General features: G+C 41.4%; 1 protein-coding gene across 1 annotated transcript in view; it reads right to left on the bottom strand.

The window, feature by feature from the left end:
• Positions 1-272: 272 nt before the first annotated feature.
• The window catches only part of LOC136164013 (cytochrome P450 2J2-like), a 39,470-nt gene continuing 17,296 nt past the window's right edge, over positions 273-22,446 (bottom strand). The window contains exons 6-9 of the mRNA XM_065928834.1: positions 12,043-12,184; positions 11,532-11,719; positions 8,704-8,842; positions 273-519 (exon numbers count right to left, since the gene is read on the bottom strand). Coding sequence (XP_065784906.1) covers positions 341-519; positions 8,704-8,842; positions 11,532-11,719; positions 12,043-12,184 — 648 coding nt within the window. The 3' untranslated portion in view covers positions 273-340. The remainder of the gene's footprint in view (positions 520-8,703; positions 8,843-11,531; positions 11,720-12,042; positions 12,185-22,446) is intronic.

Genomic DNA, 22,446 nt, shown 5'->3' with positions numbered 1-22,446 from the left:
GCTATGACTTTTATGATGTACTTTATGATTTCCAAACCATTTAAAACCCATTCTTTCCTCTGATATTTACAGCAACTTTTCCTTTAGAGAAGGAATCATTGTCCACTTTAAATCTTCTGGATGAAAATGGAATCACTCACAACGTAACTTGTTTCTTCAAGGTCCCACTGGAGACCGTAAAGCTTGAATGCAGTTTCCTCTGTGTCTGGTTCCTATGATCTGTCCTAGAGGCACTGGATGCTGTTCCCTCACTTCTGAGCAGGCCCTGTGCCTTGAGGGGGGAAGGCCTATTCTTCCTGCTTTCCTTCATTCCCTCCCCCCATCTCCTGCCCCAACAACTTCAGCCTCGAGGAACAGCACAGAGCCTGTGGCTGGCTGGGGCAAGGGTCAAGCTAACTCTGAACTTCAGGCTCAACTTCTCATTCTCTGGCGGCCTAAAGGTAAATTTTTGCAGAAGTGAGGTAAAAAAAATAAACAACTCAGTCCTGGCCAACTGTTCTCCCAGGCACATCCGCTTTCCTGAAAGACAAAAATATGAGTTACTTAGGTCGTCTGCCCTAGCAAGGATGGAAATCTTCCACCAAGTCTTGCAAAACCTGAGCCAAGGGCAGGGCCTGCCTGGCCCTGGGCCTCTATGTACTCAGCTTCGTTGATCACAACCACCTGGGGTAACAGAAGCCCTCCAAGCTCATTCCACAGTCACACATTCAGTGCCTTCAGGGGTCAGACAGGTGAGCAAGGATGAAGGTGCAGGGTACAGATGAAACAAGTGAGGGTCAAGGTTGACCTATAAATGTGGTCGAGCCAGTAGTCTTAGAGAAATCCATTAGCAAAGGGCAAAATCAGACAAAAGCAAAACTCTGTGTTTATCTCTTTCAATTTTCAAAAAAATTGTTGAAAAGAAAAAGAAAGTATGTGTCAAAGCAAGGTTTCTCAAGTATGAGGGACCTTTTCCCTATGTCAAATTTCCCTCCTTCATGACTGGCAACCTCCCTGCCAGGGCTCCCCGTGCAGGGCCAACCCCATCTGATTCCAGCTGTGCATCAGCTGCTTCAGGCTTCCCCCAGTCCACCCTCACCCCTTCATGGCGCCCTCTGCCCTGACTTGGGCTACAACACCCCACACTGATCTCTACCATCATCTCTCTTGGGGGTGTTTTAATAACTTACTTTCTCCCTAAGTAGTACATGTTTAACTGCAAAAATGAAAAAAAAATGTGTAAAAAGTATAAAGACATTAAAAGATGTTTGTAATTCCCAAATCCAGAAAAAAACCCTTGTTAACATTTGACATAGTTCCTCACTATCTCTGTAAAGATTCTCTTGCACACTGTCACTGACATTACCCTCTGTAGTTAATTCTGGGTGTAACTTTTGCTACTTTGTATATCTCAGTTCAATTACAGTTGTGCTTCTTTGGGCTCAGAGGTAAAGAATCATCCTGCAATGTAGGAGACACAGGAGTCATAAGAGATGCGAGTTTGATCTCTGGATGGGGAAGGTCCCCTGGAGAAGAAAATAGGAACCCACTGGAGTATTCTTGCCTGGGAAATGCCATGGACAGAGGAGTCTGTCAGGTTACAGTCCATGGGGTCGCAAGAGTTGGACACGATGTAGTGATTAAATCAGTTGTTGAGGAAATAAGATTAGATAAAATCTGCAAACGTGTTTAATAAATCAAAACATGCTTCAGAATTATGTATTTTTATATAATTGTGCCTAGTTATAGGCACAATAATAATAATCTAATAATATAGATAATATAATAATTACTATAAGTATAAATATATTTATTATAATTATATATTATAATATAATGTGATTATAATAATTTGATAATGTAAATATTATAATAATTATCTATAATAAATAATTAATAATCTAATAATACAGATCTAATCATAATGAGTTCAGATACACACAGGACAGTGTCCTATAGCAGGAAAGCCTGGGCTTGAATCACTCCTCAGTTCAGTTCAGTTCAGTCACTCAGTCATGTCCAACTCTTTGCAACCCCATGAATTGCAGCACATCAGGCTTCCCTGGCCATCACCAACTCCCGGAGTTCACTTAAACTCATGTCCATCGAGTCAGTGATGCCATCCTGGCATCTCATTCTCTGTTGTCCCTTCTCCTCCTGCCCCCAATCTCTCCCAGCATCAGGATCTTTTCCAATGAGTCAACTCTTCACATGAGGTAGCCAAAGTATTGGAGTTTCAGCTTCAGCATCATTGCTTACAATGAACACCCAGGACTGATCTCCTTTAGGATGGGCTGGTTGGAATTCCTTGCAGTCCAAGAGACTCTCAAGAGTCTTCTCCAACACCACAGTTCAAAAGCATCAATTTCTTGGTGCTCAACTTTCTTCACAGTCCAACTCTCACATCCATACATGACCACTGGAAAAACCATAGCCTTGACTACATGGACCTTTGTTGGCAAAGTAATGTCTCTGCTTTTTAATATGCTATCTAGTTTGGTAATAACTTTCTTTCCAAGGAGTAAGCGGCTTTTAATTTCATGGCTGCAATCACCATCTGCAGTGATTTAGGAGCCCCCCGAAATAAACTCTGATACTGTTTCCCCTGTTTCCCCATCTATTTGCCATGAAGTGATGGGACCAGATGAGCTTTAAGCCAACTTTTTCACTCTCCTCTTTCACTTCCATCAAGAGGCTTTTTAGTTCATCTTCACTTTCTGCCATAAGGGTGGTGTCATCTGCATATCTGAGGTTATTGATATTTCTCCCAGCAATCTTGATTCCAGCTTGTGCTTCATCCAGCCCAGCGTTTCTCATGATGTACTCTGCACAGAAGTTAAATAAGCAGCGTGACAATATACAGTCTTGACATAATTCTTTTCCTATTTGGAACCAGTCTGTTGTTCCATGTCCAGTTCTAGCTGTTGCTTCCTGACCTGCCTACAGGTTTCTCAAGAGGCAGGTCAGGTGGTCTGGTATTCCCATCTCTTTCAGAATTTTCCACAGTTTATTGTGATCCACACAGTGAAAGGCTTTGGCATAGTCAATAAAGCAGAAATAGATGTTTTTCTGGAACTCTCTTACTTTTTTGATGATCCAGTGGATGTTGGCAATTTGATCTCTGGTTCCTCTGCCATTTCTAAAACGAGCTTGAACATCTGGAAGCTCATGGTTCACGTATTGCTGAAGCCTGGCTTGGAGAATTTTGAGCATTACTTTACTACCGTGTGAGATGAGTGCAATCATACGATAGTTTGAGAATGAGTCAACTCTTTGAGTCAACTCAATTCTTTGGGATTGCCTTATTTGGGGATTGGAATGAAAACTGACCTTTTTCAGTAATGTGGCCACTACTGAGTTTCCAAATTTGCTGATATGCTGAGTGCAGCACTTTCACAGCATCATCTTTTAGGATTTGAAATATCTCAGCTGGAATTCCGTCACCTCCACTAGCTTTGTTTGTAGTGATGCTTTCTAAGGCCCACCTGACTTTACATTCCAGGATGTCCAGCTCTAGGTGAGGGATCACACCATCGTGATTATCTGGGCTGTGAAAATCTTTTCTTTATGGTTCTTATGTGTATTCTTGCCACCTCTTCTTAATATCTTCTGCTTCTGTTAGGTCCATACCATTTCTGTCCTTTATTGAACCCATCTTTGCATGAAATGTTCCCTTGGTATCTCTAATTTTCTTGAAGAGGTCTCTAGTCTTTCCCATTCTGTTGTTTTCCTCTATTTCTTTCTATTGATCACTGAGGAAGGCTTTCTTATCTCTCCTGGCTATTCTTTGGAACTCTGCATTCAAATGTGAATATCTTTCCTTTTATCCTTTTCTTTTCCCTTCTCTTCCTTTCACAGCTGTTTGTAAGGCCTTCTCAGACAACCATTTTGCCTTTTTGCATTTCTTTTCCATGGGGATGGTCTTGATTCTGGTCTCCTGTACAATGTCACGAACCTCTGTCCATAGTTCATCAGGTACTCTATCAGATTTAGTCCCTTACATCTATTTCTCACTTCCACTGTATAGTCATAAGGCATTTGATTTAGGTCATACCTGAATGGTCTAGTGGTTTTCCCTACTTTCTTCAATTTAAGTCTGAATTTGGCAATAATGATGGCATGATCTGAGCCATAGTCAGCTCCCAGTCTTGTTCTTGCTGACTGTATAGAGCTTCTCTATCTTTGGCTGCAAAGAATATAATCAATCTGAATTCGGCGTTGATCATCTGGTGATGTCCATGTGTAGAGTCCTTTCTTGTGTTGTTGGAAGAGGGTGTTTGCTATGACCCTGCGTTCTCTTGGCAAAACTCTATTAGCCTTTGCCCTGCTTCATTCCATACTCCAAGGTCAAATTTGCCTGTTACTCCCGGTATTTCTTGACTTCCTACTTTTGCATTCCAGCCCTACATGGGTTCAAATTCCAGTCCCTCCCTTTCTGTGCCTTTGTGGCATGGTCACCACTACTTGTCTAATAGTCTCTGTTCCCCTCATTCTGATCTCTTACCCATCACCAATAGAAAAATGAGGAAATTGGCTAAAATTGCAGCAAATGAGGAAAATTATTCAAACAGCACCAAATAAGCTATATTATAATACCCAGGATTCTCCTAGAAGAATCCAGATATTGGGATAAAGTTGGACGTAGAGTCAGGATCCTGGGTTAGAGTACTTGTTACGTCAGTAACCAGCTCTGGGCTCTGAGTAAATAGATTATTCTCCGTGACCTAAACAGTTCTTTCTTGCCAAGCTTGTGAAATAATTTCTCTTCTAACTACACTGCATGGCTGGTCGATGATACTAGTAAAACAGGAGATATGAATTTGATTTATAAATCATGAAAAGGAGGGCTACCTTATTTCAAGGCTTCATCCTGGATTAGGGGAAACATGGACATTCTCTTTGGTGCTTGCACTAACTGGAAATCACTAACTAATCAGGTCAGTTACCCTGCTAGAAATTAGAGAATTGACCTAGAGTTTTTGAGAAAAGATCTATCTCATCTCCATAATTCAGTGATGTTTCTGAAAACTGAAGACTCAGCCTCTTGCCTTTCATGAATATGCCTGCTGTGTTGTTGAATCAAAAGAGAAAAACTTAAATGAAGATAGAAAATAAATTTCCAATACTACCTTTGTCATCTGCCCTGATTGTTAGTGGCTCAGTTGTGTCCGACTCTTCGTGATCCCATGAACTGTAGCCCACTAGACTCTGCTGTCCAGGGGATTCTCCAGGCAAGAATACTGGAGTGGGTCGCCATGCCCTTCTCCAGGAGATTTTCCCGACCCTGGGATCAAACCCAGGTCTCCCACATTGCAGGTGGATTCCTTACCGAACCAGACACCTGGGACTGTGTGTGTATCCTAATTCACATCTGATCACCTTTCCAAGAGAAGGGAGGGATCTCTCCACACCCCATTCCTTTAAAGAAGCTTTCTTTACAAAGGGCTGGATCAAGAATGAGGCAAGGAAATGGTGCCCCAAAGATGGGAGTATGGTGGGAGTAAACTTGACAGCTGTGTTGACATTTTAAGTCAGTGGATTTTTCTAGTTTCTGTTTCCTGTTTTATTTAGCTAGCCTTCATTTAGTCACAGCTGAGGGAATCCCTCAATTTTTTGATTTGTCTGAATCAGTCTTCTCAGGCAGAAAGACAGATAGATAACTTGATAGCAACACTGGCTCCAATCTCCCCCCTTTCCCTGAACCTGCAACACTGGCAATGTGACTTCATAGCTCTTCCCATAAAACCTGTGCTATTTTCCCTCCCCCTTGAACTGGGACTCACAGTATGACCTGCATGGACACAGGATGCAGTAGGAGTGATGTTCGCCAGTTCCCAGCCTGGTCCCTGGGAGGCACTGCATGCTTTTTTCGCTCCTGCGGTCTTATCTTCCACATGTACACCAGCTATACTAGCCTGCTGGAGGAGGAAACTTGGGAAAGAGTCCCATTGTCCCAGCTGAGGTCATCCTAGATCAGCCTTCAGCCATCTGACCTCCCAAATGGGCAAGAGAGCCCAGCCGAGAAACATGAAGCCCTCAGCTCAACTGTAGACTTGTGAACAATAATATACACTTCTTATTTTAAGTCACTGAGTTTTCTATCTTTGTAATGTTGCAAAATAACATAGATACATATGCTTTAAACTTGGTGAATCTTTAAATAGAAGGGCCGTTAAGTAGGAAAATGAATAACATTCTAATTATGTTACCAAGAGCACTAGATTAGAACTTACTATATAACCAACAAGGACCTACTATAGCGCACAGGGAACTATGCTCAATACTTTGTAATGGTGGCTCTGTTGGTAAAGCGTCTGCCTGCAATGCGGGAGACCTGGGTTTGATCCCTGTGTCAGGAAGATTCCCTGGAGAAGGAAATGGCAACCCACCCCAGTACTCTTGTCCAGAAAATTCTATGAACGGAGGAGCCTGGTAGGCTGTAGTCCATGTGGTCACAAAGAGTCAGATATGACTGAGCGACTCCACTCTTTCTATTTATAAGGGGAAAAAACCTAGAAAGCAAAGATGTATATATGTATGTATAATTGAAATAGTTTGCAGTACACCTAAAACTAATACAATATTGTAAATCAACTATACTTCAACAAAAATTTAAAAAAAGAAACCAGAAACTTGAGTTTTGGTCTCTTTAAAGCAGATTCCTTGGGCACATGACCTTGGATAAGAAAAAATTTTCTCTTAATTCTTACTTCCTTTCACTGAGACAGGAGCTACTAATTGCTTTCCTAACTGTTAATAACTGGGTTGCTGTAAGTATAAAATAAAATGATTTGCTTGCAAATGAAACATGTAATTAAAAGGATGTATTACAATAACAACAACAAAGCAGTGAAGCAAGAATAATTATAATAGTTAAAATAAAGCAGTTGAAGCTTGTACTGTGATAGCAAATGTAAAGCTCTTGCACACAGGAAGACTGGAAGGTTTCCCTACATCTCACGTCTGCTTTCATGTTAGAAAGTTACGTGTCCAGTGTGAGCAAAGGTAACATAGAACCAGAGGAAGAGAGACACAGAAGATCTAATCAGAATGAGTTCAGATACCCGCAGGACAGTGTCCTATAGCAGGAAAGCCTGGGCTGTGAATCACTCCTATACGGGTTCAAATTCCAGTCCCTCTCTTTCTGTGTCTTTGTGGCATGATCAGCAAAACTATACTGTCACAGAAAGTCAGTCTATATTTAATATAACTTAATGATAAGAAAAGGAGAAGGAAATGGCAACCCACTCCAGTATTCTTGCCTGGAGAATCCCATGGACAGAGGAGCCTGGTGGGCTGCAGTCCATAGGGCCGTACAGAGTCAGACATGACTGAAGTGACTTAGCATGCATGCATGCATGCATTGGAGAAGGAAATGGCAACCCACTCCAACATTCTTGCCTCGAGAATCCCAGGGACAGAGGAGCCTGGTGGGCTGCCGTCTATGGGGACACACAGAATTGGAAACGACTGAAGTGACTTAGTAGCAGCAGCAGAAATGATAAGAAAACTATTATGAATTTCAAATGTCAACTTACTGTAGCATTTAGTTACTTTTTTGGGGAGACACTGTTAGGAAGAGCACAGGCTTTTGTATTTGATAAACCTGGTCAACCCTGAGTTCTAGCTGTGCCCCGTGAGCTTTAAGACTGTAGATCCCATAGTTGGCCCTGCTAAGCTCCACTTTTGAGCCTTATCATAACCCAGTGTGGTGATTGGAATTTGGACCTTGTAACGTTAAACTAGAACACATGGTCCATGAGAGTGGCACTGGTTTTTTTCTACCTAATCATTGTCATAGTCACAGGGTTGTATAATTGAGACCTAATAGGTGCTCAGGAAACATTTATAGATACAAGGACTTAGGAAACAATTTGAAATGATCTCAGCAACATAACTATTTATCTGGTATACAAAAAGAAGTTTCTTACTCATTTCACAATATTATGAGTAAAACACCCAACTACACCCAACTGACTGGCTGAAAAACAAGAAAGAGTTTTCTCTGCATTCTCATTCATATTTCAAGTTATGCACCACATCAATATATCACCTAGATTTGTAAAGGGCAGTTGTTATTCAGTCACTAAGTTGTGTCTGACTCTTTGCGACCCCACATACTGCAGTACACCAGGCTTCCCTGTCTTTCACTATCTCTGGGAGATTGCTCAAACTCACCTCCCTTGAATCGGTGAAGCTTATCTAACCATCTCATTTAAAAAGGCAAAAGGACCTCTTCAGGAAGAACTTAACAGAGTAGAATCTCATCTACTTAAGTCCATGGTACTTAGAATCACTTGTGATGCCCACAATGCTAAGGAAGCAGCCTCCCTCATCCCTTTCTCAGCAATTAGGTTTACGTTTTTGTGAGTGGGAGGCACTAAAAAGATCTCAGACCATTTAAAGCTCAATAAAGATGGTGAGTGTCCAATCTTCTTTGTGGGTAACAGGGAGAGGCTAAACTTTTATCCCCAAGTTTCTGGCAAGAGAACAACTTGAAGCTGAAATCTCTATCAGAGTCAAGCCAGGGCTTAGGAAGTAAGGGCATGAGTCTTGGTGAGACACAGCCTAGGTAACCTTGAGACGCACACAACTGCAAGAGTGAATCATGCTGGGCAGGGCTATCTGGAGTCATTCCAACTAAAGCAAAGCATCACAAGCACAAGAGAAGGGGAGGGCAGAGAGAGGAACTCGATCCCCATGCTCCTATTTCTTGTTACTCACCTATTGAAAAAGGCATAAAGGATTCCCTTTTCTTAAACTGTCCATTCTCCAGAAAATGCTCTGGATTGAAGGTGTCAGGGGTGGCCCACTCTGCGGGGTCTTTGTGCAGTGCAGTCAGGTTGGTCATGACCATGGTGCCCTGGAGAAGACAGAAGTGACTCATGCAAGACATCACTCAACACATGTGTGCAGAGAGGGGGCAGTCCCCCAGGCTCCCACAGCCTGGGGTCCAGGGCTGACAGCATTCTGAACTCCCTCAGCCTCCCCAGCTCACCACCTTCTGAGGCCAACCATGCTCTCTGCCACGGGACAGCTTACACTGGTGGACTGAAACTGTCTGCTGGGAACTTTATCAGGGAAGTGTGACTAGTCGAGTGCAGAATGGATCTCTTCAGGGACTTATCAGTGTAGAACATGGGAGGGAAGGTGTATGCATCAGTAAGAGAATAATGGGACAGTGGGCAGGCAGTTCTGGACCAAAATCAACCCAGTTGCTCAGTGACATGGCAGCTTCTCCAACATGAAAAATGTCTCATTCATCTAAGATTCTCCAACTCTCTTCCCTTCATTATCGAGCACATTCCACAGAAGATTTAATGATAGAATCAGGTCACCCAGTGGAAGGAACCACTGTCCTTCCCGGTAGACAGCAAGAAACCCAGGAGTCCTCCTTAGTGTCTCCCATCCTTCAACCAGGCTGGTCCAGTTTCCTTGAAATTCCTCTTGATTCTATCACCTCCATGCTATGTCCTTCACTTCCTGGTCTAAGGTACTACCTTGGTTGTCCACCCTCCAACAGTAGGCCTAGCTACAACTCTATATCCTCTCCCCTCTTCAAAGTGCTTCACACACAGAAAGCAGAGTTAGCTTTGGACATGATTTGGTTATGTCACTGCTATCCACCCACTACATCTGGCACTTGATGGATACACTCCAATATTTCCTAGCACTCTTATATTAAGGACACATCACCTGCCCTCTATCTGAGTCATGGTCCTTCTGCCTGCACTCCCACTATATCAAGCCTCTTTCAGTTTCTCGGTCATACCACTTGTTCCCATACCTTTCTGCATGGTGGCCTCTGGGATCCTCACTAGACCTGCTGGTGCCAGGGTATTTGTCCCTGCCATGAGCCCCAGTTGCCCCTTGCCTCTGCAGAAGACCTCCCAATATTAGTAGGTAGGTCTGGTCCAGTCTCTTATGAGGTCACTGCTATTTTTCCCTGGGTGCTAGTGTGCATATGACCCAAGAGTAGAACTGATGTTTCCTATAGCGCTGTGGAATTCCTGCAATCAAAAGCTGCTGTTAGTCAAAGTCAGATTCCTGGGGGCTCCTCCTCCTGTTGCCAGACTCCCAGGCTGGGAAGACTGCCTTGGGGCTCAGTACTTTCACTCTTGTGGGCAGAATTTCTACATTGTAATTGTTTTCCAGTTGCAAGTTCCCCACCCAGGGATTTGTTCTAGTCCTCACAGAATACTAAATCAGAAAAAAAAAAAAAAAAAAAAATCTTGCAGAACCAGTCTGTTGAGCTCCTATGATTCTCTGGAGCTACCTGAATTGCTATGAATATGTGAAGATCACCTGTAATATCATGTAGACCTCAGACTTCACCCATAAAATGGTCAATAAGCAAGAAAATAGTAAATGCAATCTCTGTAGGAATTGCTTTTTCTCCTAGGTCTGCAGGGACCATGACCAAGGTGAGCTTCCAAAGGGGCTCTTTACTTCCAGTTTTGCCTTGAGATCAACACCAGGTTCAATACACAGAGGGACTCAGATTGGAATGGATTCACAGAAATAGACCAAGATGGCGAGAAAGCAATGTACTGTCTATCTGCAGTGTTCAGGTGAGACACTATCCCGCAAAGGACAGCTGTTTGCTGAGAACCTAAGAGTGATGGGCAGAGAGAGAGCAGCACTGCCTTTTGAGGAGAGGGAATTTATCAGGGCAATGAGAACAGTTGCAGGAAGATTCTTGAAAACAAGTCAAATGAAGCAACTCCTGTGTGAGAACATGGTGTAGTACAAAAAAGATGAACCTGGGCATCAGAACACTTCTAGTTCTTTAACCCAACTCTTGTTGGGATCTTTGTAGTCAACGGATCTTAAACAATATCAAACAGCTCTGAGCCTTGATGTAAATTTGTAAAATGAGAATGATTGAGAATTAAGACATTTTGAAAGAATCTATATAGTTCATAGTACATAACTGCTCCTTAAAAAGCATTCATTAGTTCTCTCTTTTTGTGATATTTAATGTGCACAGACTTGGATTGATCCTCTTGTGAGGTAGTCCCATCCAGGGACTGGAAGTCAAGGCAGTACCTGTGGGGATATTACGTTAGAAACATCTGTTTAATGTGATGGCCCAGGAGGTCTCAACTCCCCCTCATATTTTAACATTCTATAGCCCCAGGAATGTGAAGTAGAATTTAGCAAAAATAAATCTGGCAAGTCACTATCCTATCAGAAGCCCTCCCATGACAAAGAAAAGGACTTCATGGCAAAGGCTGATGGAGAATTGCTGCCTGCACATCACGCAGTAAAAAGAATTAGAAATCTCACAGCAGAGAAAATTCAGCCTTTGCCTGAACGTGCTTGACGTAGGAATTTCCGTTCTCCCTCAGAACACCAATTACCATTGATTTGATAATGTTCTGAAGACCCTACTTGAAGAAAAACATCCGGTATTAGGTCAGTAATTATATCTCTCTCTCCCCATTGAAGTGTTTTGCTAAGACAAGAAAACACGTCACTTGTCCAGGTGAGAATCCCACCATTTAAAATATGAGCTTGGGGACCTGAGGCTACGAGTGGGGCCTTATTACCTTGGGCAGGTGGTATCCGGCCAGGGTGGTGTCCACGGCCACCTCCCGGGGCACGTTCAGAGGGATGATGTTCCCCATTCGCAGCACCTCGTGGATGACAGCGTTGGTGTAGGGCATGGACTCGCGCGCGGCTGTGCTTGGCTGTTGTGATTGGCCGAGCACCCTGTCAATCTCAGCTTGGACTTTTTCTGAAAAAAGCAGAGGTGGTTCTATTATTCTGTTTTTCCATAACTCTCCTTGAGTCTGGTTGAGTTAAGGAATGAAATAACCAGCATCAAAATGGCTCTCTTAGGCTCTCCAGACTAGCTTCTCAGCTGAGGCATGAGAGTGGAAAGTGGGAAAACTCTTGCTCAACAAAATTCCTGATGCGAGTTCCTAAAGCTGTGTGAACCTCAGGTTCCTCTTATTAGTGAGGGTGAATCAACATTCCCTTGAGGAATATTGAGACATAGATGAACTAATTTATGGAAGCATACTGACCTGGCCTAGGCCCATCCACTAATGAGCTCACCTTGGATTTCGGGGTTCAGGGCCATGTAGAGTAGCCCCCAGCGCAGGGTTGTTGAAGTTGTCTCTGTTCCAGCAAAGAAGAGGTCCAGGGTGTTGTAGATGAGGTTTTCTTCACGGAAACTTGAAGCAGCATCACCCTTATGCTAGAAAATACAGTGATTATTGGTTTATCCAGATGGTTCTTAGTTGCCACAACATAGGTGGCTTCATCCAAGTGAGAACATGGGAGGAGAGATTCCCCCAAGAGAAATGACTTTTCCTTTGACTATCTTAGCAGGCAGAGGCTTATTATTACAGTGTCATTAGCAATCTCCTGCCCCAAGTGTTGGAATCTCTTGTCACCTTGGATGGGTGAAATTTGAGACATCCTCTTTACTTTCACATTTTGGGAGAATCTATTATTTATTATTATCATAGTATATTATTATATTGGAAATATAATAATATTTGGGTTCCAATATTAGCCACACCATTCACTATGTGTATGACTTGACCAAGTTACTAATCCTTTCAAACTATGTTCAATACTCATCCCTCAATTGGCATGGTGAACTATGTGAGATGGAAAGGTCATATAAGAAATCCTCAACAAATGTTTGTACTGTTATCATAAAGAATACAATAAATTTCTCTGAAGTACAACAGTTTTCATAATTTCCCATTAACATCCTCCTTTTTAGGTTAAAATTCCCTGATTCCAACAGACATTCCTCATGGCACCTCAGCATCGTCACCAGCTCCCTACAGAAGTCAAAGTGTCCGTGCTCCTCTGTGTGTGGTCGCACACCTGCACACCTTATAACAAGTGAAATCTCCTCCTCTCAGGAGAAATCAATGCCTCTATTAATGGTATAACAGTAAAGTGAAATAGGAGGCAGAGAAAATTGCACAGTTATTTCAACTGCAAGAGTTGAAAATGAGTCAAAAATGATGACACTGATGCAGTGGTGAGTATTAACCAGAGGGCTTACTATGTTAAAGGACATGTAACCTATTTGGCCTTTTCCATGCATCTTAGAAATAACATTTGAAAGTGCATGAAATAGGGAGGATGGAGGAAGGCAAAAGTCCTCCACTTGAGGCTCACCTTTGGCATCTGACTCATGTTTGCTTGTGCACTGCACTGGGGAACTGGGAAAAGGGTAGTGGACTGGACTTTGGTACGGGTATTAATGAAACAATGCTTCGTTTTCTTACTGTGTACAGGTCTTTCAGATATTGGCAGAACATAGAGATTAGACTGAAAAGGCAGTATTTGGGCTTTCCAAAGCCCTCAATTGAAGAAAGTAGGGAAAACCACTAGACCATTCAGGTATGACCCAAATCAAATACCTTATGATTATACAGTGGAAGTGACAGATAGATTCAAGGGATTAGATCTGATAGAGTGCCTGAAGAACTATGGATGAAGTTCATGACATCGTATAGGAGGCGGTGATCAAGAAGTGGAAATGCAAAAAGACAAAATGGTTGTCTGAGGAGGCCTTACAAATAGCTGAGAAAAGAAGAGTGGCTAAAGGCAAAGGAAAAAAGGAAAGCTATACCCATCTGAATACAGAGTTCCAAAGAACAGATAGGAGAGATAAGAAAGCCTTCCTAAGTAATCAGTGCAAAGAAATAGAGGAAAACAATAGAATGGGAAAGACTAGAGATCTCCTCAAGAAAATTAAAGATACCATGGGAACATTTCATGCAAAGATGGGCACAATAAAGGACAGAAATGGTATGGACCTAAAAAAAGAAGAAGATATTATGAAGAGGTGGCAAGAATACCCACAAGAACTATACAAAAATGATTTTCATGACCCAGATAACCATGATGGTGTTATCACTCACATACAGCCAGACATCCTGGAATGTGAAGTTAAGTGGACCTTAGGAAGCATCACTATGAACAAAGCTAGTGAAGGTGATGGAATTCCAGTTGAGCCATTTCATAATACTAAAAGATGATGCTGTGAAAGTGCTGCACTCAATATGTCAGCAAATTTGGAAAACTCAGCCATGGTCATAGGACTGGAAAAAGTCAGTTCTCATTCTGATCCCCAAGAAAGGCAGTGCCAAAGAATGTCAAACTACTGCACAATTGCACTCATCTCACACACTAGCAAAGTAATGCTCAAAATTCTCCAAGCCAGGCTTCAATAGTACATGAACCAAGAACTTCCAGATGTTCAAAGTGGATTTAGAAAAGACAGAGGAACCAGAGATCAAATTGCCAACATCTGTTGGATCATCAAAACAGCAAGAGAGATCATTCACACTGACCACTTCTGAGTAGATCAGCAAGACCTGGGGCGCTTATGAGGAGCTCAATGCAGCATTGTCCCACCCTAAGCTGGGAGCTGGCAGGGGACATCTGCATGCTCCAATCCACAGGCAAAATGCTTTGAAGAGCTCATGACACACACCTTTATGGTTCTCTTTAAAGAAACCTCACAGAAGCTTGAGGAGGAGAATAAGATGGTGGAGGAATAGGTGGACATGGAGTACATCTTTCTCCACAGATATATCAGGAATACACCTTCAGACACAGATGTGCATGCAGGACACCAGCTGAGAGTGGACAGGAGGACCTGACCAGCAGAAAAGAATATACAGAACCATGCAGAACTCAGTAGGATAAAGGAATGAGGGGGAAAAACAGGAGTGTCAGTAGGACTGGACCTGCTCTTAGCCGGTGGGGGAACTGAAGCAGGGGTCTGATCCCCACATTGGTGCAGTTGTATGAGCCAGAGGAGAAACATTTAAGGCTGAGAATGAAACAGCTGATCTGTGGCAGCCTAAATGGAATGAGAACCAGACAGTCCTTGCTGCAGCCATACATACCCTGGACAGGGACACAGTTCCCCTGGAAGCTGCAACGGTTGGGAGATGGGGTTTAGGGATTGTGGGGCAATCCCAGGGTGAGGACGGCTGTTGATTGCAGAGAGACAGATGGAGGGGATGTGAACAAGAAGATTATGGTGGGAAATGCCTGGGGAGAAAACCCAGGCAGCCATGAAAGCAAAGCCATCACCATAGCCTCTCTCTTTCCTCACATACCAGCTGAACAATAGAGAGGCTGGCCCATCAAACGCCTGAGACACTGAACTGCAGAGTAGGACCCCAGCCAGGGTGCCCGTTTAAGTGCCTGATGCGCGGATCTACAGAGTAGGACCCCAGCCAGGTGGGCCCCTCTGTGGGCCTGATGTGCCCAACAACAGAAAAGGACCATAGGCAAGGGGGCCCTCTAAGTGCCTGAATGAGCAGAGCTACAGAGAAAGGCTGGCCAAAGAGGCCTTCTGAGCACCAGCTACAAGAGGGTTGAAAAAGACTCTGAGAGGGCCATAACTCCTTCGATGGAGGCAGTCCATGTCTCCACACACTTGGTGCTGCCAGGGTCCCCGCAAGCTGTGCCACCTTCACGCTCAACTCTCACTGGGGCAGAGCTGCCACAGGCCAAAAAAAAAAAAAAAAAAGTCTTGCATCTATGCAAACAGGATCACTTCATTCATGTCCAACTCTTTGCGACCCTGTAGACTGTGGCCTGGCAGGCTTCTCTGTTAGGGGGCTTCTCCAGGTAAGAATACTGAAGCACATTGGCCAATACTGGTTGTCATACCCTTCTAGAGGACTATATTTCCTGCTGCCCTAGCCGCCAACTCCTCTGAGTACCTGCTGCTGCCAGAACCCCTCCTACCCTAGCAGCTGGACCACCTCTGTACGTGGCCCTCACAAGGGCAAATCTAAGTCCTCCAGGGTAGCCTCAGAAGCAAACCCCAGTGAATGGTGGATGACCCACATGCAGAGGTGGAAATAAAACCACAATTGAAACCCAGGGGCAGTGTGGCTAAGGAAGAAGATCTGAAGTCTTCCCACCAGCTGTACAAGCTACAGATTAAACCCACACGATCAACTAGGAAGACTCTGTGCCTATGGAATATATAAAAGGTCACTGAGAGCTCGCACAGAAGAAAATGCACTAGCTCTGTTAGTTGTGGACATTGACGGGAAGAACACACAGGAGTGGGGCCAGATTAGAATCTGAGCTGCCCCACAGCAGGTCTAGAGATCAGCACAGTGTTGGAGGGCATCCTGGGGAGGTGAGGTGGACTGTGACTCCCAGCGAGGGAAAGGACTCTGACAGCAGTGATTCAGGAAAAACATTCATTATTCCTGTGTTTTGTTCTGTAGATTGTTTTGGATTTTTTTTCTCCTCCCCCCACCCCCCCACATTTCTGTTGTAGTTGTTGATTTTATTGGCACTACGAAATCTAATTAAGCTTTTGAGCTTTATTTTTTCTCAGTCACACTTTTTATTATTGTTATGAACCTCTGTCTCTATGTTGAGCTTTCACAGTTCTGTAGAGTTTTCCGTTTTTAAAATTTTCTTTTTAATTTTAATTTTTGACTTTTTAAACCTATTATTATTTTTCTACATTTATTCCTTTGTTTTCTTTTCCGACTGTTCTTCTCCCCTTGCAGTTAATCTTTAATGTATATAAATTTTCTTTGTCTACCTCTATTTAACTTTGGATATCTATTCTTTCTTTCTTTACATCCTTTCCTTTCCTCTCAGTATATTTGTTAGTTTTATTTTCATTGCTTTATTCCCCAGTTGGCACCTTGCTTTTGTTTTCTTTTCCAGTTTGTGCTTTAGTTAGTTTTATTCTTAACTGGTAGATGTAATTTTTGGTTTCCTTTGTTCACTGGGTTAATCTATTAATTTTGTACTTTATTTTTGTTGGACTGTTTTGATTTTGCTTATGGGTGTGTGTGTGTGTTCAGTGGCACTTTTTACTGTTGTTATACACCTCTGCCTCTATATTGGGCTTTTGCAGTTCTGTGGAGTTTTCCTTTTTCTTTCTTTCTTCTTCCTTTTTTAAATCTTTTTTTTCTTTTCTCTATTTTATAATTTTAATTTTTTAAACCTACTATATATTTTTCTACATTTATTCGTTGGTTTCCCCTTCCTACTCTTCTTTCCTTTTACAGTTAGTCTTTAATGTATATAAATCTTCTGCATCCATGTCTATTTAACTTTGCATATCTATTCTTTCTTTCTTTACTTTTCTCTCAACATATTTGTTAGTTTTGCTTTCATTGCTTTATTTGCACCTTGATTTAGTTTTGTTTTCCACTTTGTGCTTTAGTTAGTTTTGTTCTTAACTGGTAAATATAATTTTTTATATCCTTTGTTCACCTGGTCAATACTGTATTTTTGTTGGACTGTTTGACTTTACTTATGGGTATATGTGTATATTCGGTTATTTTAATTATTATTTACCTGATTTTGTAACCACCATTTGTCAGGGGTTCATCTTTGGTTTCTTGGTTTGGGGTATTTGTTTTAATCTCACTTAATATTAACCATAGCAAACCACTTGGGGAACCTTTGTTCCTGACCAGAGATCAAGCCCTGAGGCTTTGGAGTGAAAGCACTGACTCCAGGACCCTAGACTACCAGAGAACTAACTCCAGGGAGTATCAGATAGTGAGAACTCACACAAAGGAAGCCACTTGAATACAAAATATGGCATCACTCAACCACCAGTAGCACCCTGTGCAGGATGCTTCATCTAAACAACAAACAAAACAATACAAACCCAAGCAGAAAGGATTACCACCTCACTCAGCCTTGCCCATCTGAGGAAAAACAAACAAACAAAAAACTCAGCACAAATCCCATCCTACACAAACCTTACACAAACCACTGGACCAACCTTAGGAGGGCAGAAACCAAAAAGAAATAATTCAATCTTGAAGCCTGAGAAAAGGAGACCTCAAACACAATAAGTTAAACAAAAAAATAATGATGAAACGGCAGAGAAACACTATGCAAATGAAGGAACAGACTACAAACACAGAAGTCCAAATAAATGAAGAGGAAATAGGCAAACTACCTGAAAAAGAATTCAGAATAATGATAGTAAGGATGATCAAAAACCTTGAAAACAAAATGGAGAAAATGCAAGAATCAATTAACAAAGACCTAGAAGAATGAAAGAATAAGCAAAGAGAGACAAACAACACAATTACTGAAATTAAAAATACTCTAGAAGGAATCAATATCAGAATATCTGAAGTAGAAGAATGAATCAGTGAGCTGGGAGACAAAATTGTGGAAATAACTTCTGAAGAACAGAATAAAGTAAAAAGAATGAAAAGAACTGAGGATAGTCTCTGAGACAATATCAAACATCGCAACATTCGAATTATAGGGGTCCCAGAAGAAGAACAGAAAAAGAAAGGGCATGAGAAAATTTTTGAAGCGATTATAGTTGAAAATTTTCCCAACATGGAAGAGGAAATAGTATATTCCAAGAGGCACAAAGAGTCCCATTTACGATAAACCCAAGGAGAACCACACCAAGACACATACTAATCAAACTAACAAAGACTTAACACAAAGAAAGAATATTAAAAGCAGTAAGGGAAAAGCAACAAGTAACATACAAGGGAAACCCCATCTGCTTAGTAGCTGATCTTTCAGCAGAAACTGCAGGCCAGAAGGGAACGGCAGGATATATTTAAAGTATTGAAAGGGAAAAATCTACAACCAAGATTACTGAACTTAGCAAGGATCTCATTCAAAATTGATGGAGAGATAAAAAGCTTTTCAGACAAGCAAAAGTTAAGAGAATTCAGTACCACCAAACCAGCTTTACAGCAAATGTTAAAGGGACTTATACAGTCAAGAAATACAAGAGAAGAAAAAGATCTACAAAATCAAACCCCAAACAATTATGAAAATGGCAGTAGGAACATATATATCAATAATTACTTTAAATGTACATGGATTAAATACTCCAACCAAAAGACACAGACTGACTGAATGGATACAATAACAAGACCCATATATATGCTGTCTACAAGAAAACCACTTCAGATCTAAAGACACATATAGACTGAAAGTGAAAGGGTGGAAAAATATATTCCTCACAAATGGGAAGCAAAAGAAAGCCGGAGCAGCAATACTCATATCAGACAAAACAGACCTTAAAATGAAGAAGATTACAAGAGATAAGGAAGAACACTACCTAATGATCAAGGGAACAATCAAGAGGAAGAGATAACAATTGTAAATATCTATGTACCCAACATAGGAACACCTTAATACCTTAATACATAAGACAAACACTAACAGACATAAGGAGAAATTGACAGTAACACAATAATAGTAGGAGACTTTAACACCCACTCACACCAATGGACAGGTCGTCAAAACAGAAAATTAATAAAGAAACACAAGTCTTAAATGATACATTAGATGATATGGATGTCATTCATATCTTCAGGACATTCCATCCAAATGCAGAAGAATACACCTTCTCAGGTACACATGGAACATTCGCCAGGACAGACCACATCTTGGGTCACAAATCAAACCTCAGTGAATTTAAGAAATTGAAATCATATCAAGCATCTTCTCTGACCACAATTCAATGAGACTAGATATCAAATACAAGAAAAAATTGTAAGAAACACAAACACTTGGAGAATAAACAATACATTTCTAAATAACCAACAGGTTACTGAAGAAAACAAAAGGGAAATCAAAAAGTTTCTAGAAACAAATGACAATGAAAACACGACAACTCGAAACCTATGGGATGCAGCGAAAGCAGTTCCAAGAGGAAGTTTATAGCAATACAATCCTACCCCAAGAAACAAGAAAAACATCAAATAGACAACCTAACTTTACATCTAAAACAACTGGGAAAAGAAAAACAAAACAAAACAAAAAATCTGAAAATTAGTAGAAGGAAAGAAACCATAAAGATCCAAGCAGAAATAAATGAAAAAGAAATGAAAGAAACAATAGTAAAGATTAATAAAACTAAAAGCTGGTTTTGAGAAGATAAACCAAATTGACAAAGCTTTATACAGACTCAAGAAGAAAAAAGAGAAGAATCAAATCAACAAAATTAGAAATGAAAAAGAAGAGGTTACAACAGACAATGCAGTAATACAAAGGATCATAAGAGACTATTATGAACAACTCTATGGCAATAAAATGGATAACCTGGAAGAAATGGACAGATTCTTAGAAAAGTTCCAACACTGAACCAGTAAGAAATAGAAATTATGAAAAACCCATATACAAGCAATGAAATTGAAGCTGTGATCAAAAATTCCCCAAAAAACAAAAGCCCAGGACCAGACAGCATCACAGGAGAATTCTATCAAACATTTAGAGAAGACCTATTGCCTGTCCTTCTAAAACTCCTTCCAAAAATTGCAGAGGAAGGAACTTTCCAAACTCATTCTATGAGGCCATCATCACCCTGATAGCAAAACCAGGCAAAGACAACACAAAAAAAGAAAACTACAGGCCAATATCACTGATGAACATAGATGCAAAAATCCTCAACAAAATTTTAGCAACAGAATTTAGCAACACATCAAAAAGCTCATACATCATGATAAAGTTGGGTTTATTCCAGGGATGTAAGGATTCTACAATATACTCAAATCATTCAATGTAATATACCATATTAACAAATTGAAAGATAAAACCATATCATTTAAATAGATGGCAGAAAAAGATTTTGATAAAACACAGCACCCATTTATGATTCAGTGAAGTTCAGTTCAGTCTCTCAGTCTTGTCTGACTCCTTGCGACCCCATGAAGCACAGCACGCCAAGACTCCGTGTCCATCACCAACTCCCGGAGTTTACTCAAACTCATGCCCATTGAGTCAGTGATGCCATCCAGTCATCTCATCCTCTCTCGTCCCCTTCTCCTCCTGCCCCCAATCCCTCCCAGCATCAGGGTCTTTTCCAATGAGTCAACTCTTCACATGAGGTGGCCAAAGTATTGGAGTTTCAGCTTCAGCATCAGTCCTTCCAATGAACACCCAGGACTGATCTCCTTTAGGATGGACTGGTTGGATCTCCTTGCAGTTCAAGGGATGCTCAAGAGTCTTCTCCAACACCACAGTTTAAAAGCATCAATTTTTCGGTGCTCAGCTTTCCTCACAGTCCAATTCTCATATTTATACATGACCACTGGAAAAACAATAGCGTTGACTAGACGGACCTCTGTTGGCAAAGTAATGTCTCTGCTTTTTAATATACTATCTAGTTTGGTCTTAACTTTCCTTCCAAGTAGTAAGCGGCTTTTAATTTCATGGCTGCAATCACCATCTGCAGTGATTTTGGAGCCCCCAAAAATAAACTCTGACACTGTTTCCACTGTCTCCCCATCTATTTCCCATGAGGTGATGGAACCAGATGCCATGATCTTAGTTTTCTGAACGTTAAGCTTCAAGCCAACTTTTTCACTCTCCTCTTTCACCTTCATCAAGAGGCTTTTTAGTTCATCTTCACTTTTTGCCATAAGGGAGGTGTCATATGCATATCTGAGGTTATTGATATTTCTCCCAGCAATCTTGATTCCAGCTTTGCTTCTTCCAGCCCAGCATTTCTCATAATGTACTCTGCATATAAGTTAAATAAGCAGGGTGACAATATACAGCCTTGACATACTCCTTTTCCTATTTGAAACCAGTCTGTTGTTCCATGTCCACTTCTAACTGTGCTTCCTGACCTGCATACAGGTTTCTCAAGAGGCAGGTCCCATCTCTTTCAGAATTTTCCACAGTTTATTGTGATCCACACAGTCGAAGGCTTTGGCATAGTCAATAAAGCAGAAATAGATGTTTTTTCTGGAACTCTCTTATTTTTCGATTATCTAGCCGATGTTGGCAATTTGATTTCTGGTTCCTCTGCCTTTTCTAAATCCAGCTTGAACATCTGGAAGTTTGCAGTTCACTTATTGCTTAAGCCTGGCTTGGAGAATTTTGAGCATTACTTTACTAGCATGTGAGAGCAGGGCAATTGTGTGGTAGTTTGAGCATTCTTTGGGATTGCCTTTCTCAGGGATTGGAATGAAAACAGACCTTTTCCAGTCCTTTGGCCACTGCTGAGTTTTCCAGATTTGCTGGCATATTGAGTGCAGCACTTTCACAGCATCATCTTTCAGGATGTGAAATAGCTCAACTGGAATTCCATCACCTCCACTAGCTTTGTTCATAGTGATGCTTTCTAAGGCCCACTTGACTTCACATTCCAGGATGACTGACTCTAGGTGAGGGATCACACCATCGTGATTATCTGGGTCGTGAAGATCTTTTTTTGTACAGTTCTTCTGTGTATTCTTGCCACCTCCTCTTAATATCTTCTGCTTCTGTTAGGTCCATACAATTCCTGTCCTTTATCGAACCCATCTTTGTGTGAAAGTTTCCTTCGTATCTCTAATTTTCTTGAAGAGATCTCTAGTCTTTCCCATTCTGTTTTTTCCTCTATTTCTTTGCATTGATAGCTGAGGAAGGCTTTTTTATCTCTCCTGGCTATTCTCTGGAACTCTGCATTCTAATGGGGAATATCTTCCCTTTTCTCCTTTGCTTTTCACTTCT

Source organism: Muntiacus reevesi, chromosome 1 (genome assembly GCF_963930625.1).
Source record: "Muntiacus reevesi chromosome 1, mMunRee1.1, whole genome shotgun sequence".
In the NCBI taxonomy this organism is placed as follows: Eukaryota; Metazoa; Chordata; class Mammalia; order Artiodactyla; family Cervidae; genus Muntiacus; species Muntiacus reevesi.
This window is presented reverse-complemented; position numbering and strand designations above follow the sequence as displayed.